General features: G+C 48.7%; 1 protein-coding gene across 3 annotated transcripts; it reads right to left on the bottom strand.

The window, feature by feature from the left end:
- Positions 1-903: 903 nt before the first annotated feature.
- Positions 904-25,468, bottom strand: SPMIP6 (sperm microtubule inner protein 6). Of its 3 annotated transcripts, none has more exons than XM_082242217.1 (7): positions 25,147-25,468; positions 15,691-15,838; positions 13,477-13,589; positions 11,857-11,932; positions 10,673-10,886; positions 6,767-6,856; positions 904-1,055 (listed from the first exon to the last, which is right to left on the bottom strand). In XM_082242217.1, the coding sequence occupies exons 1-7, from the start codon at positions 25,279-25,281 to the stop codon at positions 950-952; spliced, it is 882 nt and encodes a 293-aa protein (XP_082098343.1). In that variant the 5' UTR covers positions 25,282-25,468; the 3' UTR covers positions 904-949. The 3 variants fall into 3 exon arrangements, with proteins under 3 accessions (XP_082098343.1, XP_082098345.1, XP_082098344.1); XM_082242219.1 differs by having other exon boundaries at positions 10,678-10,886; positions 25,147-25,466; XM_082242218.1 differs by lacking the exon at positions 25,147-25,468 and adding an exon at positions 17,096-17,423.

Genomic DNA, 25,468 nt, shown 5'->3' with positions numbered 1-25,468 from the left:
CTATCCAATCTTAAGGAAATCAGCTCTGAGTGCTCACTGGAAGGACAGATCGTGAAGCTGAGGCTCCAAGACTTTGGCCACCTCATGAGAAGAGAAGACTCCCTGGAAAAGACCCTGATGTTGGGAAAGATGGAGGGCACAAGGAGAAGTGGACATCAGAGGAGGAGATGGTGGGACAGTGTTCTCGAAGCTACCACTGGGAGCCTCTGGGAGAGATCATCAGGAGGTTTGGGCTGGGTGTTCATCAGTATGCGGATGATACCCAGCTCTACCTCTCTTTTAAATCAGAACCAGTGAAGGCGGTGAAGGTCCTGTGTGAGTGTCTGGAGGCGGTTGGAGGATGGATGGCGGCTAACAGATTGAGGTTGAATACTGACAAGACAGAAGTACTGTTTTGGGGGGACAGGAGGCGGACAGGTGTGGAGGATTCCCTGGTCCTGAATGGGGTAACAGTGCCCCTGAAGGACCAGGTGTGCAGCCTGGGAGTCATTTTGGGCTCACAGCTGTCCATGGAGGCACAGGTCAAATCTGTGTCCAGGGCAGCTGTTTACCAGCTCCATCTGGTACGTAGGCTGAGACCCTATCTGCCCACAGACTGTCTCGCCAGAGTGGTGCATGCTCTGATTATCTCCCGCTTGGACTACTGCAATGCGCTCTACGTGGGGCTACCTTTGAAGGTGACTCGGAAACTACAACTAATCCAGAATGCGGCAGCTAGACTGGTGACTGGGGGCGGCCGCCGAGACCACATAACACCGGTCTTGAAAGACCTACATTGGCTCCCAGTACGTTTCCGAGCACAATTCAAAGTGTTGGTGCTGACCTTTAAAGACACGACAAAACAACAAGAACAACAAATGAAAGGAGGAACTCTGTGAGGCCAAGGAAAGGATGGAGGCGCAGTTAGTCACCAGCGGCAATTTTAATGGCAGCCTGTCTCAACTCTCTACTACCAACACGGTGGATGGGGGAATGATTCCGAAACAAATTCAGGATGAATGATAAAGCTGTCCCTCTGTGCCCCTCCAGCCTTCTTAAAATGGCTTGTATCCCACCTGGCAGGGAGAGAGAAAGAAAAAAGATTTTACACGGAGCAGAATATGACTTTGATTTGCAGACTGCGGTTGTGTGTGTGTCTTTTTGACCTATGGGTCCCATTGCTGGTTAGACACAACTCAATGGGCCACATATGAAATACACAATCCCATACAGCACACCTACAGACCACATGCACACGCACCACATGTAGAATTGTAGAAAAGGGACCCCACGGGTCATCTAGTCCAACCCCCTGCGATGCAGGAAATATGGAGACATATTTCTCTCTCACACTATTTCAGTAAGGGGCCTCCCAAGCTTTCTCTATTTTACTTAGATGGTAGTGATGCACACTTACTTATTTATAAAAAAAATATTATATAACTAACTTTTAAAAAAACTTTATTTCCCTGGAGACGCACAAAAATTCATTATGAAAAGCTGTATTCCCATATGTGCACCACGATTTATAACAGTAAACCTCTATAACACACATTAGATGAGCCACAAGTTAGTATAAACCTTTGAAGCTGGTCTTTGGTTTTCTGGAGGTTTTGGAAACCCAATGAAGAGTCCCCCTTCTCCCGCAAAGGTATATTTGTGCTTTGTTCCTCTTGCGAGTCGTGATTTGTAAGCCCATTTTTCCATAAGAGCGATATGCCAAGCATGCTCTCTTGCACCAAGCATTCAAGTTTTCACCTTTTAAATGTGCAATTTTATTTATATCATTAAACACTTGCCCAAAATTTACTACCTTTGGGCATGTCCACCACAACAGCCCATACAGCTGCCTCTTTCTCCCTTACACCAGCACATTGGTGAAGTATTTTTTAATGTATACCGTTTGCAACCGCTTTGGATTACAACCATTTTGGATTACAACCATGTCAAACCTGGAAGTGCGTGTCCCTTTTTTTGGACTACAACCCATTTTTTAAAAAAGTACAACCCATTTTTTTTGCGCCATTGGCGAAAGCGCGCCTTGGGTTACAAGCTGCTTTGGTTTACAACCGGACCTCCGGAACGGATTATGGTTGTAAACCAAGGTACCATCAGATATGAAAGTTTAACTGAGGTTAAGCACTATTTCTGCGTTGTCTTCAACGTTATTTCCTTGATGCTGGCTGAGATAGTAGAAACAACCTAAAGAGCCAATTATGCCCATGACTCATTTCTGAAGGACCACTTTCCTTCCTTCCTTCCTTCCTTCCTTCCTTCCTTCCTTCCTTCCTTCCTTCCTTCCTGGCCCTTCTAGACTGTTCCCTTCTCCTTCTGGCACAGGATTCCAGATTCCAGACCGGTGTCAGCACACAAACAGAGCAATTTTGCACGAGACACTCCCTTTTTCCATAAGTAGGACTGATTTGCATCTGTGGGGGTGGAATCAAGCGCAGTTTGAACGTGCTTCTTTTGGCACATTCATTTTTACTTCCATCGTTGAATCCAAGGAGGCATGGGGGCGGGGGGGGGCTGTTAAGCAGACTTTATCTAACCAGGCAATTGCTCACACTTGGACCAGCTCAGCTTTTGCAAAGCTATGACATCACTTTCTTGACGCTCTACATTTCCACGCCTCTGGAGGTTTGTTATTTTACTGCTAAACTTTTGGAAACGCAAATACTGAAATCAGACGTGCACTCAGAACTGCCAACCCAAGCTCAGAATTTACGCCACAATTGCGATCATCTCGCTGAAAGCTCTGCAAGACGTGGAAGGCAAACTGACTAGTACAGGGAAGTCACAGGGCAGAGCTCCAGGAGAGGATGAATAATAAGAAGGGCCTCTCAGAAGCGGGAACATTATGAGCGCAACCAGGAAAAAGCTTAAGGTGGAGCTCGACAAGCTATATCTTCCCTCCTCTATCTTTTTCCTTGTGTGCTATGTCTTTGTGAGTGCAACCAAGGACAAACTTAGGATGGAGACCCACAAGATACAGTACATGTATGCATCTTCCTTCACCTCTCCCCCTTTTTGCCATGTCTTTTTAGAGTATGAGTTGGAGGAGAGGGACTACTTAGCACTGATTATTTCTGTAAGCTGCACTGAGAAATGTCTTTGGTTAAATGGGGTTACAGTGTCAAGATGGCAATGTGAGCAGCAGCCTCTAGCCTTTCTTTTTAATTTTTAACTTTTGTTGCTGGCCTGTTTTATGCTTAAAGGGCAGGTTAGAAGTGCCTTCAGTAAACAAACCATCTATACATCCTGTGAACTTTAGAACGAATCTTTATCCTAATCGAGGCCTTTATCCTAATCTGGCTTCTCTTGAGAGTGCTGCAACATCACAGGAATCGAAAACCTGGAAATGTCCAAGGCCTGTGGCTGAGAGTTGGTTGCTGTGCCCCTTTGCCCCCCACCTGACTGCTGTTGTGGTCCTGCTATATCCATATAGGTGTTTTATCTGGAACCACCAAAACACCCCAATGGCCCTGGAGGGAAAAGGAAAGGTGGATATATACCGTATCGGCACGAATATAAGCTGCACCCAACAAATAAGCCACACCTTTAAAATTTGGGGGTGGGGGGAGGAGAAAAAAGACAATGCCCAAATATAAGCCGCTCCCTTAAAATTGGGTTACAGCAGGCATAGGCAAACTCCGGCCCTCCAGATGTTTGAGACTACAATTCCCATCACCCCAACCACTGGTCCAGTTAGCTAGGGATGATGGGAATTGTAGTCGCAAACATCTGGAGGGCCGGAGTTTGCCTATGCATGGGTTACAGGCTGAAAACCGCTGCGGTTGGTAGAATTGTAACTCCGAGCCTAATTAAGCCTTTGATCTTGGCCCGCAACGTTACCGTACAATTGCTAAAATCACAAATCGGCATTCAGTTCCTTCAATTCCGCAGCCACTCACACCCGTAAATGGCCAGAGAACAGTCTCAAGCTTGCAAATCGGCAATAAAACATTTTTTTTGGTCCATTTTACCGTATGTCTATTTCAGCAGCGGTATCGTAAAAGCCAATTTTTGTAAGGTCGCAAATTTAAGCTGCACTTTAACTTTTCACGGTTGGAATTTGGGGGGAAAGCGCGGCTTATATTCGGGCCAATACAATATATATTCCCCCCCCCCAGGTATTGAGAGACATGCCTCCTCAACACATACCTGTCAAATTGTTAATACTGCCTCTCCCATTGCCTTCATGCTGAAGCTCCCAATTAAATGCCCTCCGTATAGGGATTTCGGAAAGCAAAAAAAGCAGACTTTATTTGTACTGGCAGAGAGAGGTAGCCTCCAACTGCCTGGCAAACAGAGAAATCCACCTCATTTCCAGGACACAGATGCACAGAAGCAATCACTATGACAGCCCTCCAGATGTTTTGGATTACGATTCCCATCAGCCGCAGCCAGCTGGTGGGAGCAAAACATCTGGAAAGCACTAGGCTGTGGAAGGATGGCTTAGTCAGTCACTGCGGTATATCTTCTGATATTCTTCAGATATACCTTTTAGAGGGGTGTATGGGGTGGAGGAGGGACACGGGTGGCGCTGTGGTCTAAACCACGGAGCCTAGGGCTTGCCAATCAGAAGGTCGGCAGTTCGAATCCCCGCAACGGGGTGAGCTCCTGTTGTTCTGTCCCAGCTCCTGCTAACCTAGCAGTTCGAAAGCACGCCAGTGCAAGTAGATAAATAGGTACCGCTCTGGCGGGAAGGTAAACGGCATTTCTGTGCGCTGCTCTGGTTCGCCAGAAGCGGCTTAGTCATGCTGGCCACGTGACCCGGAAGCTGTACGCTGGCTCCCTTGGCCAGTAAAGCAAGATGAGCGCCGCAACCCCAGAGTCGTCTGTGACTGAACTTAACGGTCAGGGGTCCCTTTACCTTTACCTATGGGGTGGGTGGACACACGTTGTGCTACTTCTGGAATAGTCTGTCCACCTTTGGTCCTCGCCCTGCACTCAGCTCTTACCTGTGGCTCCTAGAAGCTGCCAGCGCAAAACAGCGTCCATTTCCTGGGAGCAGCTTGAACTGGCTGGCTGAGCCAGGTGAGGGCAGCCGATGGGTCTCAAGCCCTCATCAGCGAGGGTGAGAAGGGGGTCCTGTCGTCCAGGCAGCCTAGGACTGCCCTTACACACTGCAGGGGCGAACAAGGGCACCGTAACACCCGAGGCAGGCCGTCGCTATGTAGGGCACATGTCCACGTGGACAGTGCCAGGACCCCTCCGTTGCCACTCCAGCTGCATGTGGAGGATCACTGTCCGTCCAGCGCTGGAGCAATGCTGGTGGCAAACCGCTATGTACAGCACATGTGCGTTTGTTACGTACAGCACATGCGTGCGACACCACACATGCGCTGTACATAACGGTTTGCTGCTGGCGCTGGGATCCTCTGCTCGCTGGCTGCGGGATCCTCCACATGCGGCTGCAGTGGTGTGATGGCTGCTCGCGACTCCGCGAGCCCCCGCGGGGTGACTTCTTGTCACCCCCCAGACATGGCACCCAGGGCGCACCGCCCCCCGTTGCGACGTCACTGACACACTGCCCAAGCTTGCACCCCGAGGAAGTCACTTTGGTGCTGCTGATGCAGTGGTTTGACTTCACCCCTGGAGGCGCACTCCACTTTCTCTCGAGGAAGACGCACTAGAGAACCAGTGCTGAAAACATCGCCCAGAGATCCGCTATGTGACTTTTGAAACCTCCCTTGTGTGACAGCCTCATTGCTCCTGCTGGAACAAGGCAGGGTTGCACTCATCCCACAGCAGAAGGCAGCACCTGTGATTCAGTTGTTCCAGTCAACCAAGGTTGATGGCTTAACCCAGTCTCCCTTGGCCTGATCCAACAGGCACTGATCCTATTATCCAGAACCCGCCTCTGGCTGCCTGCTAGAGGAGGCGCAGATTGCAGCCACAGCAAAGGTGGCAATTTTTCATCTCTCGCCCTGATCTGGCCACAGTGATCCATGCAACGGTCACCTCCAGGCTTGATTATTGTAACTCACTCTACGTGGGGCTGCCCTTGAAGCTGACCCAGAAACTCCAGCGGGTGCTGAATGCCGCGGCAAGTCTCCATACATTTATCCAGTGCTTTACCAACTGCACTGGCTCCCGGTGGAGTACAGGGTCAGGTTTAAGGTGCTGGTTTTGACCTTTAAAGCCCTATGTGGCCTAGGACCCTTGTACCTATGGGACAGCCTCTCCTGATATGCCCCGTGGAGGACCTTAACATCCACAAATAACAACACTTTGGAGGTCCCGAGCCTCAAGGCTTGGTCCCAACTAGGGCCAGGTCCTTTTCAGCACTGGCCCCGATGTGGTGGAACAAGAGACCAGGGCCCTGCAGGACTTGACATCTTTCCGTAGGCCTGCAAGACAGAGCTGTTCCACCAGGCTTTTGGTTTGGACTCGGTCTGACCCTTATGTTTCCCTCCCCTTATGGTCTTGATTTATCTGCTATTTTAAAATGAGGCTGCATTTTAAACTGCATTTTAAACTGTATTTTAAATTGGTTCCCCCCCTCTTTCCCCCCTATTATGTTTTTACTGTGATTTTATTGGTGTTAGCCGCCCTGAGCCCGGCTCTGGCCGGGGAGGGTGGGCTATAAATAATTTATTATTATTATTATTATTATTATTATTATTAGCTGGTTCGCTGGCAACCAAGCTGTCCTTGGGGGAAATCTGTTCACCAGGTTTGGTCTCCGGGAACGGTCCCCAGGCAACACACATCCCTTGTGAGCAACCCCGCTTCCCCAGCCCAGCTCCTTCCCCTCACCAAACCTGTTTGGACTCCTTACCTAAGGTTCATATACGGGAAACCAGGCGGCAGGTCGGGCATTCGTGCACAAAGAGTCATCTCGTGGTGGTGGTCGTAGTACGGGAAATTCCTGGAAGAGCAGTGGGGGAAAGAGAAAGGTTGCCATTAAAGGGCTGCAGGAGAGCTTGGCTGGCATCTCAGCGGGGAGGCAGGGGGATCAGAGCTAGAGCCATGGAGAAGAACTTGGAGGGGAAAGCAGGACACTAAAGAAGAGCTGCATTGCAGGATCAGACCAAGACCCAACCAGCCCAGTGTTCTGTGCCCAAGAGTGGTCAGCAGCTTCTCACAGCCAGGGCGCAAAGTTGACGACCATTTCCTAATGTGTTGGGTGTGTGTGTTGTTTTTGGTTCCCAGTAGAGGTACTCTGCTTTTGCACATGGATATTCCACTTAACAATCATGGTGAATTAACAATCATGGCTAATTGACCCCTCCCTCCCTGGCTGCTGGCCACTTAAGACACTTAGGTACTGAAAGACCTACAGTGGCTCCCAGTACATTTCCGAGCACAATTCAAAGTGTTGGTGCTGACCTTTAAAGCCCTAAACGGCCTCAGTCCTGTATACCTGAAGGAGCATCTCCACCCCCATCGTTCAGCCAAGACACTGAGGTCCAGCTCTGAGGGCCTTCTGGTGGTTCCCTCGCTGCGAGAAGTGAGGTTACAGGGAACCAGGCAGAGGGACTTCTTGGTGGTGGCGCCTGCCCTGTGGAACTCCCTCCCATCAGATGTCAAAGAGATAAACAACTACCTGACATTTAGAAGACATCTGAAGGCAGCCCTGTTCAGCGAAGTTTTTAATGTGTGACATTTTAATGTATTTTTAATCTTTGTTGGAAGCCACCCAGAGTGGCTGGGGAGACCCAGCAAGATGGGCAGGATACGAATAATAAATTATTATTATTATTATTATTATTATTATTATTATTAGGCAAAGAAGTGGAGGTGAAAGAACTAGGAAGTGGCTCCCACTATTGGGGTGTCAGAATTGAAATTTAGGAGGATGGATCTTATATTCTAAGCCAAAGGAAGAAAGTTGCTGAATTGCTTGATAGCCAGAAGCTGCAAGAAGCCAATACAGTAGCCACACCAATGATTTCCTGGAGAGCAAACATGAATCAAAGCTCTTGCCTGACCACAACCAGTGCAGGTCAACAATAGGGAAACAATAGGGAAACATTTGTACCTTACCACGACAACGAGACCAGACATTGCAAATGCAGTGGGAATTCTAAGCAGGAAAGGAAGTGCTCCCACTGAGATGGATCGAGCCCTCATAAAAAGAGGAGCACAGCGCTGTGGGTTAAACCACAGCTTGCTGATCAGAAGGTCAGCGGTTCGAATCCCCGCGATGGGGTGAGCTCCCGTTGCTCGGTCCCTGCTCCTGCCAACCTAGCAGTTCAAAAGCACGTCAAAGTGCAGGTAGATAAATAGGTACTGCTCCGGCGGGAAGGTAAATGGCGTTTCCGTGTGCTGCTCTGGTTCGCCAGAAGCGGCTTAGTCATGCTAGCCACATGACCCGGAAGCTGTACGCCGGCTCCCTCAGCCAATAAAGCAAGATGCGTGCCGCAACCCCAGAGTCGTCCACGACTGGACCTAATGGTCAGCAGTCCCTTTACCTTGACTATGAACTGTTAGGCTGACTGGTTGCTGACCAGGCTGGCGGCGCTAAAGATTGCAAGGGTTTATGTTTGGAAACGGTCCCCTTTCTTACGGCAGTTATAAAGAAGGATGTGTAGCTTTGTCTTTCACAGAGTCAGTGTATGTAGCTGCGACTGAGCATGCAGAGAGCTGGCCTGGCAGACTATGGATTTGGGGTTGGCTCAGGAGAAACCTATTTGACAGATGAAAGACAAGCAGAGCTTTTCCAAAGGTATTGCAGAGCGAGAAGTTCAAGGGAAAACCAAGCACATCAGGGGATCGGGGTCGGGGTCCGGGTGAGTACCGCTGCCTGCGCAATGGCCTAGTTGAATTGGTCCACAATCATACCTCGTGTTGCGTTTGCTTCAGGTTGCACGTTTTGAGGTTGCATCCCGTGGCAACCCAGGAGTACTGGAAAGGGTTACTTCCAGGTTTCGCCGCTCGCGCATGTGCAGACGCTCAAAATGACGTCACGTGCATGCACAGACGCGGCAAATCGCGACCCATGCACGCACAGACACGGGATGCGTTCTGCTCATGTTGAGAACGGGACTCCGGAACGGATCCCGTTTGCAACCAGAGGTACCACTGTATTGCCAAAGAGATGACTGCTGGCATCTTCACCAAACCTCGACCAAGAGATAGTTTTGAAAACCTTTGAATCAAAGATGGGACTTTGGGTGCTTTAATAAAACTGTGCATGCAATTGCTGTATTTGCCCGAGAAGGGGTTTGTGGGAGATTAGCAGCCAAATCTAACAATGCATATTCTTGCCAGTTAGCATGAGGAAGAGTTAAGACCACAGAGCTGCGTTGCTGATAGGAAGACTCAAGCCATAGACATGTAATTGGTAGAGAGGGCTCTGTGTGAGGTCATTTCCCCCTCAGGACAGGAGGGGAAAGGAACATAATAGTATTTCCTGTTCCCCCTCCCTCCCTCTCTTCGACCAGTGCTTGGAGCAGACATATTCAGGGAAGTTTTTAATGTGTGACATTTTAATGTATTTTTAATCTTTGTTGGAAGCTGCCCAGAGTGGCTGGGGAGACCCAGCCAGATGGGCGGGGTACAAATAATAAATTATTATTATTAGTCTAACTGCTCCAGCTCACACACATGCATGCCTGAGGCTATTCCTTCTGCAAATGCAAGTATTTTACCTGCAAATTTTTACTGCTGCGGTTGCTGACAACCCAGTACATAGCTAAATGCCATTTTAAACTTACTTCTCAGCCTGCTATCTGATTCTTTGTTAAGCGGCGCAAGAAAAGGGGGAACCACCTTGCTCCGCAGTTGGACTTGTTCAAAAGAAGGCTTTGCAGCCTAATTCATACGCTTTTAATTTGCTGCTAAGGTTGGGACTTTCAACTCAGCTTCGCATTTAAATGCATACAGTAAGCTGATGTTCTGTCTGTTCAACACAAACATGTGGGCACCTGGGGGGATGAATCGCAATTCATTTATCCTCTCCTACCTATTAAAACCCACCCCACATGAGGACACCTTGCAGTGTGCACCCTGAGTGCATGTTCCAATGAGGAGCTTATGGCGGAGTCTGTGCTGGCCTGGGACTTGGGCTCGGACTCGGAACCAAAGGAGACTCAGTCTGCACCGGATCCTTTGCCTCAGGCGGCAGCTGAACCAAGTCTGGGGCCTGATCCTGAAGAGTCCCGGTCTGCACAGGTTCCCCTGCAACAAACACCAGCTGGGCCGAGTCAAGGGCCTGAGCCTGCCCTGGTTCCAGATGCGGGGATGATCTTGTTGCCTCACTTACAGCTGCTCCACTACCGGTTGGGTCAGGGGAGGCTGAGGCGGCCCCTGGGTCTAGTCACCCACCAACGTCTCCCGAGCTGCAGAGACTGAGGTCTGAGAGAAGGAGAGACCTGAGTTCTCGCAGGAGGAGTGCTCGCCTTCGGGCGAGACAGGGAGGTGAGTCGCCAGGGGATCAGGACCGGCCGTTACCCCTACAAAGATAAAAGGCTGTCTGACCCTGGCCCAGGTTACGGGAGCAACATTGCTGTATGCCAGATCCTGCCTGAGATCCTGTACCTGTCCTTGCCTGGTTTCCTGCCTTGGCCCTGTCGGACTGACTCCTCGTGGAACCTTCGGATTCTGGACCAGACCTGGACCACGTTGCTTGGGTTAACCCCCGGGCCCAGCACAGAGTCTTTTCTATGCCCCCCTTTCCAAACCCCCCCACAAGAGCCCTGAGGGGGAGGAGTTGGAGTGTGGTCTGCAAAACCCTCCGAACCTTACAATCTTCTCAACTAGCTGGCTGATCTGTCGCTCGTTGGTGGGCGCCCCGTCGACGTAGTAGTCCATCCCTCGCAAGCAGTAATGGCGTCCCGTGCAGGGGCTGTAGTAGCCCTGATAAGGCATCCTTCCCGGGATGGTGTAACGGTGCTGAATGGATGGAAGCTGCTTCCGAGACAAGCTGTTCAACATGTTCACCACCACTTCCCGTTCTGAAGAAAATGGGAGGGGAAGAAAGAGAGAGAGGGAAGCTTGTGCCCCTGGAAAACTAGGAGGGAGTTTTATGTGTGAGTGCCTGGAGGCGGTTGGAGGATGGATGGCGGCTAATGGATTGAGGCTGAATCCTGACAAGACAGAAGGACTGTTCTTGGCGGACAGGAGGCGGGCAGGTGTGGAGGACTCCCTGATCCTGAATGGGGCAACTGTGCCCCTGAAGGACCAGGTGTGCGGCCTGGGAGTCATTTTGGACTCATAGCTGTCCATGGAGGTTAATTCTGTGTTGAGGGCAGCTGTTTACCAGCTCCATCTGATATGCAGGATGAGACCCTCCCTGCCCGCAGACTGTCTCGCCAGAGTGGTGCATGCTCTGGTTATCTCCCGCTTGGACTACTGCAATGCGCTCTATGTGGGGCTACCTTTGAAGGTGACCCGGAAACTACAAGTAAACCAGAATGTGGCAGCTAGACTGGTGACTGGGAGCAGCCGCAGAGACCATATAACACCGGTCTTGAAAGATCTCCATTGGCTCCCAGTACATTTCCGAGCACAATTCAAAGTGTTGCTGCTGACCTTTAAAGCCCTAAATGGCCTCGGTCCAATATACCTGAAGGAGTGTCTCCACCTCTATCGTTCTGCCCGGACACTGAGGTCCAGCGCCAAGGGCCTTCTGGCATTTCCCTCACTGTGAGAAGCAAAGCTACAGGGGACAGTTCGAAAGCACGTCAAAGTGCAAGTAGATAAATAGGTAAACGGCGTTTCCGTGCGCTGCTCTGGTTCGCCAGAAGCGGCTTAGTCATGCTGGCCACATGACCCGGAAGCTGTACGCCGGCTCCCTCGGCCAATAAAGCAAGATGAGCGCCACAACCCCAGAGTTGGCCACGACTGGACCTAATGGTCAGGGGTCCCTTTACCTTTACTATGTTCCTAAACCAGGCAGGACATGCAAGATCACAAAGGAGTTACCGTAATTGTTGAGACGCTCAGGTTTCGGAGGGTATTGCATGGGCATCCCACGAAGGATCGACTCTAACCCAGCCTCCTGCAAGGAAAGATTGCACAGCGTGAGCCCATTTCTCTGGGATTTATGCAGGCACATGTGCATTTGGCATGATGCAGCGCAGTGCTCAAGTTTGGGACCCCGTGTCCCCCCAATGCTTTGGGGAGGTGGGAGAACTGGGCCCAAACTGGGGAAAGGAATTTCACAAGGAACCGATGTAAGGTTCTACGCTTAGAACCAGCCGCACAAATTTAAGGTGGGGAAAGCTGTCTGACAGTGGGACAGACTCCTTTAGAAGGTGCTGGGCTCTCCTTCCCTGGAGGTTTTTAAGCAGAGTTTGGGTGGTCATCTGTCAGCGACGCTTTAGCGGAGCATTGCAGGAGAGGGGTGGACTAGAGGGCCTCTGGGGTCCCTCCCAACTCTTCCAATTCCTCACCACAAGCACCTGCCGCCCAAGGCTGCTGCCTGGCTCTGTCTGATGGTGGAGCTGGCCTTGCTTAAGAGTAACCAAACAATTTAACCCCTGTGTTGCCAACAATAGTCAGTAATATCCAAGGCAACAGGATGACCAAATTCAATGATACGATATCAATATACACTCTTTATATAATATGAATAATATGAAATCACCTAAACAGAAAACTTATGAATCTCTGGAAGTCGCAAAATATGCACTCTTTATGGATTCTCTAGAAAGCATAAAACCAAATGAACAAGTCTTATAAGGCTCTGAAAGTCTTTGAAGCCTATGCAAGTCTCTGAAAGAAGCAATGTATCAGATTCTTATCTGGTGAAAACAGGCTGCAAAGCCTTGTTTATGGTGTCCAACGCTGCCGAAGAAGTTCGCAAACAGACGTTGTGAACAGTGATTCTGGATATAGCCCCTGTTTCGTGGAATTCTTCTTCAGCACAGCAGAAGGATACAGAATTGCTTCATAAACCCATCTATATGGTGAATGGAAAAGTAGTGTATTTTTCGCTCCATAAGATGCACGTTTTCCCTCTTAAAAAGTAAAGGGAAATGTGTGTATGTCTTATGGAGCAAATACAGGCGGGAGGCTCTGCTCAGCGCTCCCTTTCACAACCCTGCCTGAGGAGGGGAAAAGCTTGCAAGCGCCACATACACGCTCCACGTGGTTCGTGAAAGGGAGCGCTGAGCAGAGCCTGGGATGCATACAGGCTCTGCTCAGCGCTCCCTTTAAAGATTTTTTCCCCCTTGCATTCCCCCTCTAAAAACTAGGTGCGTCTTATGGTCAGGTGCGTCTTATGGAGCGAAAAATACGGTATAACAACAATTGCTATGGAGCAGTAGTCATAAGTCAGTGGTTATAAGACATATTTATTTGGTTTTATGCTTTCCAGAGAATCCATTAAGAGTGCATATTTTGTGACTTCCAGTTTTCCTGTTTATGTGATTGCCTTGGATATTACTTGCTAAAGAGTTGCCTTGCTTAAGAGCGACTTCGCTGCAGCCTGGCCCTCTGTCGCTCTGCTACCAGGTGCGCAGGGGCAGTTCCTGTCCACAGCAGGGGCCTCCTTTCACATCTGCACCCCACCCCGGATTTCCGCGGAGTCACGAGGCTTACCCGAGGGATCCGTGGAAGGTACGTGGTGTATCGATTCCATGCCGCGCTGTTGTAGGGCCCCGTTCTCCACGTTGCGTACCTGTTGTCACCGATGAAGACCGGGTTGAACCTCTCTGCGATTTAAAAAGGAGACGGGAGAGTTTTGCAACCAGGGTTGAGGATGGAAAGCCCAGAGGGGGCAAAAAAAGAGGAAGGAACGCGCCACTGGGGACCAAAGCGTTTGCTATACAAATCTATGGCGCCACTGCGTTGGCCGTACCGTGAGCAGTTCTGGTCACCTCGCCTAAGAACGGATGCTGTAGAATTGGAAAAGGGTCAGAAAAGAGCCACCAAAATGATCGAGCGGTTTCGGCCAACTCCCCAAGGAGGAAATGTCACAACTTTTGGGACTTCTCTGTTTATAGAAAAGAGGTGATAGGAGCGTGTAAAAACCCTGTATTGCATGGAGAGAGCAGATGGAGAAAAACTTCTCTCTCTCTCACGATACTGGAACTCACCAGGGACATCCAATGTAGGCGAATGATTTAGGACATGTGAAATTAAGTGCGTAAAAACTGCTGCCTCTCTCAGCAGGTACTTTTTCTTTTTTAAATGCCTCTTATGGAAAATTATGGGACGCGGGTGGCGCTGTGGGTTAAACCACAGAGCCTAGGACTTGCCGATCAGAAGGTCAGCGGTTTGAATCCCCGTGACGGGATGAGCTCCCGTTGCTCGGTCCCTGCTCCTGCCCACCTAGCAGTCTGAAAGTACGTCAAAGTGCAAGTAGATAAATAGGTACCGCTCTGGCGGGAAGGTAAGCAGCGTTTCCGTGCGCTGCTCTGATTTGCCAGAAGCGGCTTAGTCATGCTGGCCACATGACCCGGAAGCTGTATGCCGGCTCCCTTGGCCAGTAAAGCAAGATGAGCGCCGCAACCCCAGAGTCGTCTGTGACTGGACTTAATGGCCAGGGCTCCCTTTACCTTTACCTATAGAAAATTATGTTCCATCTCTACTCTCAGGGGCAGGAAATGCCTGGGAACAAGAGTCAATGGGGATCACAGGCTGGTTTAACAGCTCTGTCTGGTTCACCAACGATGGCCGTTCCTGGACAGGGATAGCCTGAGAGCACTGTAGACCATGCCTTCCAAACCTCGAGGCTGGATTACCAATGGGTTCAAGTTACAAGTCAGATTCTCTTTTCTGGTAATTTGTATGCCTAATCAATGCCTGCTTTTAACCTTTTCAGATATGGTTTTCAGCTGTATGCTTTTATGCATACATAATTGTAAACTGCTTTGACATTTTTAAAAATGAAATTGTTGTCGTTTAGTCGTGTCCACCTCTTCGTGATCCCCTGGACCAGAGCACGCCAGGCCCTCCTGTCTTCCACTGCCTCCCACAGTTTGGTCAAACTCATGCTGGTAGCTTTGAGAACACTGTCCCACCATCTCGACCTCTGCCGTCCCCTTCTCCTTGTGCCCTCAATCTTTCCCAACATCAGGGTCTTTTCCAGGGAGTCTTCTCTTCTCATGAGGTGGCCAAAGTATTGGAGCCTCAGCTTCAGGATCTGTCCTTCCAGTGAGCACTCAGGGCTGATTTCCTTCAGAATGGAGAGGTTTGCTCTTCTTGCAGTCCATGGGACTCTCAAGAGTCTCCTCCAGCACCAGAATTCAAAAGCATCAATAAATATTTTTTAATAAGTCATAGAATCATAGAATTGTGGAGCTGGAAGTGACCCCTAAAGGCTTCCCAGGTGTCAAAAAGGGTTATTTATGTATGCCATTACGGCTGCCCATGTTTTGTTAGCCCCAAAATGGAAAATGAGTGAGGTCCCAACCAAAGAAGAATGGCAACTTAAACTGATGGAATATGTGTAGCTTACAGATCTAACTTACAGAATAAGAAAACAAGAAGAACATTTGTTTAAAGAAGATTGGAAAATGTTTCTTGAATATATGGGGGAAGGAATTGTGTACACTTGAAAAGGTTGGCAGCATTAAGATAAATTCAACAGTGTAAATAAGTTTTGATGGAAGTAATAATGGAATACTGAACGGTTTAGTTAACATAAAATATGCAGGGATTTACGCTATGCAAAATGAACCATGGGAAGAGAAGAAGGGAAGTCATTGATATTTTAAGGTTATTTACATGTATATTCTAAATTGTAAAACAGAAAATTTAACAAATATATCGATAGAAGCAACCCCTTGTGCACATGTAAGTCAAACATACCTTCCTCCCTGGTCACCCAATATTTGTACGGCCGGTAAGCTGTTGGGTCTATGCAGTTCTTATAGGTGTATTCCTGCACTGCCTTCTTCACCATATTCTCCAGGCGGTTTTGGTCTATCGGGTGGTCAATTCTGGGCACGGTCAAGCCCTACAAGGCAGAAAAAAGACTCATGAACCCTCGGTTGCCCTGTTTGAGGGGTGTTGGTGATCTGGTGGCCCTGGGCAACTCACTTCCTGCCGGGCTGAAGACCTCTCCAGGGGTTGTTGCTGGACTCGCAACCATCCTGGCCCATCAGCCAAGTTGGCTAGGGGCTATTAGGAGCCTGATAACCTTAAGGTGCATGAATAACCATAGTTTATAGGTCCTGGGCCCTAAGGAAGTCAGACTATCCTCCACCAGGGCCAGGGCCTTTTCAGCGATGGCTCCGACCTGGTGGAATGCTCTGTCCCAGGAGACCAGGGCCCTGCAGGATTTAACCTCCTTCCGTCGGGCCTGTAAGGCAGAGCTATTCCACCTGGCCTTTAATTTGAATTCAGCCTGATCTTTTATTTCCCTTCTCTTCCCTCCCCCTCCCCTTTTATGAAGATCACCCACTCTGGGATCCCACAGCTAACTCTCCCCTGGCCTCCTCGTTGGCCCAAGTAGGACCAATTCAGCCAGCTAGCCCTGGGGATCATCTAATGCTTATTAGATGGATTTCCCCTAAATTGATTTCTGAACTTTGAATTTTATTGTTATTCATGTTTTTATACTGTATTTTATGCTGCTTTTACAAATAAGTGTTTTAAATTTGTTAGTTGCCCTGAGCCCGGTTTTTGAACCGGGAAGGGCGTGGTATAAATAATAAAAATTAATTATTATTATTATTATTATTATTATTAGGCAACTCTAGCAGTGGCAGGTCAGCTGTGTTGGCTATTTGCAGACTAGTTGCACTGCAGAAGGCGTGCTGGGGAGACCACACATTACAAGGAACGCAAAACAACTTTAGCTAGGTTTTAATAACAAAAACAAAAACTCCTTTTACATTAATTATATCAGATCTAAGCATGACCCAACCACCAGGGTACTGAGAGAGCTAGGTGCTGCTCTTTATATACTATACCCAATTGCTGGCACAGCTTAATTAACACACCTTAACCGCACCTGCTATACTGTTTCACAGCTGTAAAATTGGGTCACGTTATTTGCTCTAGCCCTTAAAGACATACACATCTTGCGGAACAATAATGAACCTTCAAATTTAAGGAGACCATTCAACAAGCTGATCAAAGTGGTTGAACACATACGGATCTCCTCAGTAAACTGGTCCCAAGTTGTTCTTTAGAAAAGCAACTCTTCTTCGAAAGGTTCCTTTGTGTTCTCACCACACCCCCTTGACTCCGGACACATGTCAGTATTTACCTTGGACACGAGGTGGCTCATGTCGCCCATACTGAGATTGGGCTCCTTGTAGGAGTTGTCGGTGCGGCATGGCACACGGTAGGAGTCCCTGTAGGTGCTGATGGGGGTGTCTGTCTTATGCGCAAAGATGAACATCTCGCCACAGGTTGACCTTCCCTGAAGATTTCCGCCTGGGGGCCTAAACTAAACTCTCTGTTATGTTTTCTAGCAAAAGGGCTTCTTTCCTCCCCGTACGCCACGCTAAACTAAAGGGTCAACTAAACAGCTCGGTGCGAGTTTAAGGTAAGAAAATAGAAAGGGGACGCTTTGCACTCTAGTAACAAACTACAACCTGCTAATGGCTCTCTAAACTCACAGCCTCCCTCCCTGACACTGACCCTGTTTGCATCAGCTGTGATGTCACAGTCAGGGAGGGGGGCATAATACAGGTGAGCTAAAAAAATGGCAGGGGTGTCAGGCAGGGGGACTGTGTCAAAGGGCTCGAGAACAAGGAGAGACTTTCCCCTGGAGTGTAAATGCGTAACAAGAACCACCACTGTCCCCCTGCTTAGATTGGGCCAAGTGGCCACTGAGTCTTGCATCCCAGAACCATCGAATTCTAGGGTCCCCAAGAGGCGCCCAGTCCAACCCCTCCGGCTGTTTTATGCGAAATGTTCAGTTAATACAATACGCTTTTGCACCTCATTTTCACACAAAGCAGGTCCAACAAGCTATATCCAGCCCTTCCAATCTGTTTTAGACTTCTGCCAGCTGACTTCATTGCACGTTGTTTATTTATACCTAAACCCTGCATGTCGTATGAAAAAGGTCCTACCGTGGCTTTCAGATCAATAATGCTAATAAAAAAACACCTTAGGTTTACAATCTAAAAGGCACGACACAGAAAGAACCATGGATGGGGAGGGAGGAGGAAAAAGCAAAACCCGCACGCCATTTCTTAGCTGCAAAGGTCTTACAAGGGCCAGCTGGGTTGGGAAGCAGTTTTTTAAAAAGCTGCTTTACCTAGTATTTAAGTTGGATGCAACAGTATAGTTTCAAAGAGATATATTTAAGCTAGACTTTTTGAATTACTTCTCAGTAGAGTAAGAGGCAAGGGTGAGGTGACACAACGGATTACAAACTCATGCATGGCATGGAGAAAGTGGATAGAGAAGATTTTTCCTCCCTCCTTCATAATGCTAGAACCCGTGGATATTCCGTGAAGCTCAATGTTGGAAGATTTAGGATGGATAAAAGAGAGCACTTCTTCACCCAGTGCACCCACTCAGTGCACTTCACCCACCTACGGAACTCTCTCCCACTGGAAGCAGTGATGGCAACCAAACTAGACGGCCTTAAAAGAGGATTAGACAAATTCATGGGGGAAGAGAGGGCTACTCCCTTTCTCCTTCTGCGTTGGAACTCCTATTTGGGGACTTCCCTGGCTTTTTTCTGGCCCGTGTAGGACCAGCCTGGAAAGTTGGCCTTGGTGAAGATTTGACGTTTTCATCCCCAAAAAAGTTTTTGATTAAGTTTCCACTGAAATGAGGCTGCATTTTAATGTTATAATGTTGTAATTTAATCTTGTTTTTTAAGCTGTATTTCAATCAATTGTTTTTATATTTGGTGTTAGCCGCCCTGAGCCCCATCTTGGCTGGGGAGGGCAGGGTATAAATAAATTATTATTATTATTATTATTATTATTATTATTATTATTATTGGCTAGTAGCCAGGGTGGCTCTGCTTTGCATCCCCAGTTGGAAACAGCAATGCTTCTGAATACCATTTGCTGGAAATCACAGGAGTGGGGAGAATTGCCCTGGCGCTTGGATCCTGCTCATGAGTTTTCCACAGACGATACTGCCCAAGTTGGGCCATGGGTCTGATCCAGGAGGGTTATGTTCCTCTCCCCAAGATACCCTCGCAAAGCGAGGTGGGATTGCGGGCGTCAATTGGCTGCCTTGCTAAAATGACCTATTAGCCTCCTGCCTGTGCTCTCAGTCACAGCTTTGGGACTGGTATGGGCTGTTACATTTCTAGGCAGGAAACCTGCTGTGTGCAAAACCTACTAGTCCGCTGCTTCCCAAATTTCGGGGGTAGGAGAGGAGGACCTGAGCATGCTTTTAAGGTCAAAGCGTTCCTTAAAAATTTAAACCACTGTGGAAGTTATTTCCTTACCCTGCCCAGCATTGAGTCAACTGACTATATAGCGCACAGTCACAAGAAACAAGTTCCGCAGCTAAGATAATTCAGCGCATCCGCCTTATTTGTCTGTGGACATCTGCTGATGAAGATAAGGAGTGCTGCTTGTTTTGTTTTGTTTAAAAACCGCAGCAGGGAGCTGGATTCAAGGCCAAGTCTGCAAGGCACGGGAGTCAGCTCACCACCCTTCCCAGTTACTGCTACACGGAGCAGTTGTTATTCACAGTTCTCTCCTCCCAGTTTTGAAGTACGTACAAACTTTAACTACATTAATGTATGCCCCTTAGTCCACTCCATCTTCCTGGGCTTGCTTGACATCATAATGCATTCAGTAAACTAAAACGTGGACACGCAAATGTTATTTCTGCTGCATAATTTTGTGGCTGCCTTTGTTTTATGTCGTTTCTGTGCAACATCTTGTGGCTGAGTGGAGTTTTGAATTGTTTTACTGTTGTTTTTTTAATAGGTAAAGGGACCTCTGATCATTAGGTCCAGTCATGGCTGACTCTGGGGTTGCGGCGCTCATCTCGCTTTATTGGCCAAGGGGGCCGGCGTACAGCTTCCGGGTCATGTGGCCAGCAGGACTAAGCTGCTTCTGGCGAACCAGAGCAGCGCACGGAAACGCCGTTTACCTTTCCACCGGAGTGGTACCTATTTATCTACTTGCACTTTGAGGTGCTTTCAAACTGCTAGTTTGGCAGGAGCAGGGACCGAGCAACAGGAGCTCACCCCGTCGTGGGGATTCGAACTGCAGACCTTCTGATCGTCCTAGGCTCTGTGGTTTAACCCACAGCGCCCCTTAACAAATGAAAGGCAGCATATAAACTTAGCAAATAAGCAAATGCCAACTCACACAAACTATGAAAAATGCCCCCATAGTTGCTATTTTAAGCACAGCATGGTTGCAGTTTTTGAGGCATTTGGATCACGAAAGCTGCACTCTTTGGGGCTAGTTTGTTAATTGCATTTATATTTTCGGGTCCTAGTCTGAAACTTTTAACTACTGCAGCACACGGGGGTTGTGGTTATGTGGGTTGTCGTTGCCATTAATGGTTTTTAAATTAATTGTGTGGTTTGAATTTGATACATATCTGACAAGTTACAGTGCTTTGGTCTTTGTTTATGACATACTGTGCTCCTTTCAGCTGCTGTCAGCTGAACTCGGGAACTCCTGAGTGGACCTGACTCTGGCAGTGCAGCTGGCATAGGGTAGCAGATTTAAACAGTGCAAAATTCAAGCTGGACTTGCAAAGGAGGAAGCAGGCAAGGAGGAGAGCGTAGCAGGAAGGAAACAGCCCTGCATGTCAAATTGGGACCCCTATCAGGCCTAAGATGTCCTGAGGTTCCCCACTTGTGATTGCTGCTATGCTGCCCTGGGCTCGAGATTGGAGAAAGGGGAGGATATACAAAAATATTTATAAAATATCTAGCTTGTTGGCTGCCCACTACAAGCCACACCTGCGATTCTTGCATTGCAGGGGATTGGACCCTTTGAGTCCCTTTCAACTCTTCAGTTCTGTGATTCTACGGTCCACCTTACAGGGTTGTTGTGAAATACCGTATTTTTCGCTCTATAAGACGCACCAGACCATAAGACGCAACTATGTTTTGGAGGAGGAAAACAAGAAAAAAATATTCTGAATCCCAGAAGCCAGAACAGCAAGAGGGATATGGCTTCTGGGATAGCCTCTTGCTGTTCTGGCTTCTGGGATAGCCATGCACAGTCTCTCCCGGGCAGCGGGATGAAGGTTCCCCCTGCCCAGAAGAGGCTGCGGGCGGCTAAGCCAGAAGCCAGGACAGCAAGTGGGAAGCCTCAAAGCAAAGCCTCCTGAGCGAAGAGGCAGAAGCACTCCCGCTGCGCTCAAGAAGCTTTGCGTGGCTATCCCTGAAGCCAGGAGAGCAAGAGGAATCAGTGCGCACCAATCCCTCTTGCTCTCCTGGCTTCAGCGATAGCCGCGCAGCCTGCATTCGCTCCATAAGACGAACACACATTTCCCCTTACTTTTTAGGAGGGGAAAAGTGTGTCTTATAGAGCAAAAAATACAGTAACTGCATGCAATACTGCCTAAGGCATCTACGAGTGAAGAATACACACGCAATGGGTTTGGGAGGACAGGCCCAGACCGAGGGGGGGGGGCATATGGGCTACTTGGCCTGGGACTCTGATTCCAAAGGGGGCCTCGGTCAACATATTTACAATTGCAGGGGATGCACTGGGGCGAATGTGGAGGCGCAAAGGTGGTGGTGGTGGGCGGATTCCCTGGGGCCATGGCTGGCAGCGCGAGAGAAAAGCTTCCGGCGTCTGGAGCAGGGCCTGCGATCAACTCCGCAGAGGAGTGCGGAATAGGCGCCGGGTGAGTGGAGGCGACCAAGGCTCCAGCAGCCAATGTGCCGCGAATGTGATGCTGGACCATGTTTTTCATGCTGTTAAACGTTGGTGAGTTTTTGTTTGAAATCTTGTTTGCCAAAAATTAAAACCACACGTACCTCATAGATAAGTGTGTTGGCTTTCTTATCGCTATTTTCTTTTTGGAAAATGATGAAAAATTGATGGAGATGTGGCCATTTGTTTAAAATTTTGTTGACTAGGCCAGGAATATTACTTACACCCGAGGAGTACATATAGCTCAATGAGGATAAAATTTGGTGGAAACCGTGTTTTTTTTAAAGAAATAGTGGCTTATTAGCAATAGTGGCTTTCTCCAAGCACACATCTTTTTAAAGAGTAGAATAAGAAGACGGAGAAGTTTTAATTATAATTATAATTTAATTATAAATAATAGCCAAAGTTGTCTACTTAAAAATAGATTTTTAAATACATTATTGAACTATTAAAAATTGTGTAATACATTTTTAAAAGAATAATGTATTTATTGTAAAATGTATTTAAAATTATAATACATTATAAAAAACTATGTTACATACTCACTTATAAGACTTCAGTTATCCCCAGGGTAAAAAAAAATAGGGGGGGGCACATTATCTACCTGGCCTGGGCCTCTGCCTGGCTCTGCAAGGCCCTGTGGGAGGACCTAGTAAACAAGACTGAAGCCAAGCGCACGGTTGCTGGAGCAGGATTGCTTGACCTGGACCACCCCAGTGAGGCTAGCGGAGGAACTGGGCAGGGTGGCGTGGTTCATGCCTTCCTGGGTGCTGGCTCTGGGAGTAGGGCTCTGGCATGATCTAGAAAGCTGTGATATCAATGTAATAACTAAACAAAATAAATAAAGAAGTACTAGTGGAAAGGCAGGTACTGCTTGATGAAAACCTAGCAGACATGGAAGGGGGAGGCACTGCATCGTGTACCACCAGTTGGGGGTGAGGTTTGGCAGCATGCAGGCTAGGAAACTAGCTTAGGGACAGAGCCTTGGACAGAAACCACTTTTCTGAATGAGCTTCGACTTAATTTTTACTGCCTGTGCGCCATCTACACAGCAGAGGGCGCCGCTTTCCCAACGACAGACCAAAGACCAGGAAGGTTTTGGTGTTTTCACATAACCATCTTCATCTTTTCCTGGGGAGCCAGCTCCCACTCCCATTCCCAGACTTGCCATAGTGGGATCCCCAGGCCAAACGGCAAAAGCCCCCAAGCCCCCAGCCGCCAGATCTCTCTAAGCTGGCATGCGCATGGAAGCGACATCATGGGGTGAGTTTTTCCAGCCACCCCTTTGGAAACGTTACAAGAGGCTGTTTCATGAGAAGGGCTCTGAGCATCGCCACGGCCAAGCTCCCTTGCTATTTTTGCTATTGCCAGGAGGCATGGAGCCACAGAATGTTGATAATGCAAGCTTGATACATTTATAGTACTGAAATGTTGTGATATTTGCTATTACGTTGTTATGAAATTCTTTTTCCAGTAGTTGATGCATTTATGTTATAAGCCATGTTGGTAAAGGTTAAGGGACCCCTGACCATTAGGTCCAGTCGTGGCTGACTCTGGGTTTGCGGCGCTCATCTCACTTTACTGGCTGAGGGAGCCTACGTTTGTCCACAGAGTTTTTCCAGGTCATGTGGCCAGCATGACTAAGCCGCTTCTGGCGAACCAGAGCAGCGCACGGAAACGCCGTTTACCTTCCCGCCGGAGCAGTACCTATTTATCTACAGTGGTACCTCGGGTTACATACGCTTCAGGTTACATACGCTTCAGGTTACAGCCTCTGCTAACCCAGAAATAGTGCTTCAGGTTAAGAACTTTGCTTCAGGATGAGAACAGAAATCGTGCTCTGGCGGCACAGCGGCAGCAGGAGGCCTCATTAGTTAAGAACGGACCTCTGGAACGAATTAAGTATTTAACCCGAGGTACCACTGTACTTGCACTTTGACGTGCTTTCGAACTGCTAGGTTGGCAGAAGCAGGGACCGAGCAACAGGAGCTCACCCCGTCGCAGGGATTCGAACTGCCGACCTTCTGATCGGCAAGTCCTAGGCTCTGTGGTTTAACCCACAGTGCCACCCGCGTCCCTTAAGCCATGTTGAGCACTATTCTTTTTGTGGAAAAGCAGGATACAAATAAAATTAATGATGAGTGCCTTATTCATAAGCTCAGGTTGGGTGTGGAGCCCCCCTTGTCCCAAAACTAGGGGGGAAGCTTGCTCCTCTCAAAGCCTATTAATGCACAATTTCCCTTCCTTCTCATTATAACTCTCTTCAAAGCTCTTTCCCCCCCTGCAAGGCCTCTGGCTCCATCCCCTTAACCCCCCATTGCTAGCTGCAACCTCAAACTCACAAAATGAATTTAAATAGCAACAAAGGTAAGGAACCTGCTGTTCAAAGTTTCCCTGGGGCAGCTGGCTGGACACGGTGGGAGACCCAGCAACTCTGTGTGGCTCCTGAATCTCTTGCAGTCAGGAAGCCTTGTTAGACCCCCTTTGTGCAGAGGCACTATTGCCACATGGAAGTTTTACCCAAGAGCCCTGCTGGATCAGGCCAGCGCCCCTTCGGCTCCAGTGCCCTTTCTTCCAGCAGCCAAGCAGAGGCTCAGATTGAAAGCACGCAAGCAGAGCGGGAGCACAAGAAGCACTTTCTCCTTCTGTAGTTTCCAGCAACTGGTATTCAGAGGTATCCTGCTAATAGCCAACAACAGAGCCTTCTCTGCCATGAACTTGTCCGATCCTCTTTCAAAGCCAACCAAGTTGGTGGCCATCTCTACTTTTAATCATGCACTGTGTGACAATCCCTTTTGTCTCTTTGGGATCTTGCAACACTCAGCTTCCTTGGAGAGGTAAGGGTAAGGTAAAGGACCCCTGGTAAAGTCCAGCCAAAGGGGTGTGGCGCTCATCTCGCTTTCAGGCCAAGGGAGTTGGCGTTCGTCCACAGACAGCTTTCCGGGTCATGTGGCCAGCAGCACTAAACCGCTTCCGGCGCAACGGGACACCGTGATGGAAGCCAAAGTGCATAGAAACATCATTTACTTTCCCGTCATAGTGGTACCTATTTATCTACTTGCGCTGACATGCTTTCAAACTGCTAGGTTGGCAGGAGCTGGGACAGAGCAACGGGAGCTCACCCCGTCGCGGGGATTCAAACCAATGACCTTCCAAACAGCAAGCCCAAGAGGCTCAGTGGTTTAGACCACAGAGCCACCTGTGTCCCTTGTTCCTTGGAGTGCTGCTAGTGTTACAAGGGGATACGGACGATTTCCTTTGTGCCATGTATAATTTTACACACCTCTGTCATGCCTCCTCCTCCCCTTTCCTTTCCAGCGGTTCTCAACCTGTGGGTCCCCAGATGTTGTTGGACTACAACTCCCATCATCCCTGAGCTATGGCCTTGCTAGCTAGGGGTGATGGGAGTTGTAGTTCAACAACATCTGGGGACCCACAGGTTGAGAAAGGCTGCTTTAGACCAAACCCCACCCGCCAAGCGTCGTACCTGCGTCAGGAACTTGTTTTCACTCCACAGGGCCAACGGAGCCTCATCGTAGGCCTTCTTCATGGTATTCGGAGCCCTGTAGGAGTCCGTGTAGGTGCTGATGGGGGTCTTGGTTTTGTTGGCGAAGAGGAACATCTTGACTCAGGGACTGGCAGATCTTGGAGAACTTGGGAGTCACTGGGATAACTGGTGGGGCACACTTCATCAGAAGGGACGTCTTGAGCCTCAACTTCATCAAGTTCACGGATCTCCCCCCTGCTGTTGCTGCCGTGAGTGGTCAGAAGGGGAGAGGGGCTCTTCATGCCGGTGGGGCAAAATTGGT

Source organism: Podarcis vaucheri, assembly GCF_965113315.1.
Source record: "Podarcis vaucheri genome assembly, chromosome: 11".
Classification (NCBI taxonomy): Eukaryota; Metazoa; Chordata; class Lepidosauria; order Squamata; family Lacertidae; genus Podarcis; species Podarcis vaucheri.
Note: the sequence above shows the minus strand (reverse complement) of the source record. Positions and strands in the feature narration are given on the sequence as shown.

Excerpts from the sequence above, each read along its gene's own strand:
- SPMIP6 (XM_082242217.1), bottom strand. The coding sequence starts at position 25,281 with ATGTTCCTCTTCGCCAACAAAACCAAGACCCCCATCAGCACCTACACG. Across the intron at positions 10,887-11,856 it reads TGAGCGTCTCAACAATTACG|AACGGGAAGTGGTGGTGAAC; the intron begins GTAACTCCTTTG and ends CATTTTCTTCAG. Across the intron at positions 6,857-10,672 it reads CTAGTTGAGAAGATTGTAAG|GAATTTCCCGTACTACGACC; the intron begins GTTCGGAGGGTT and ends CTGCTCTTCCAG.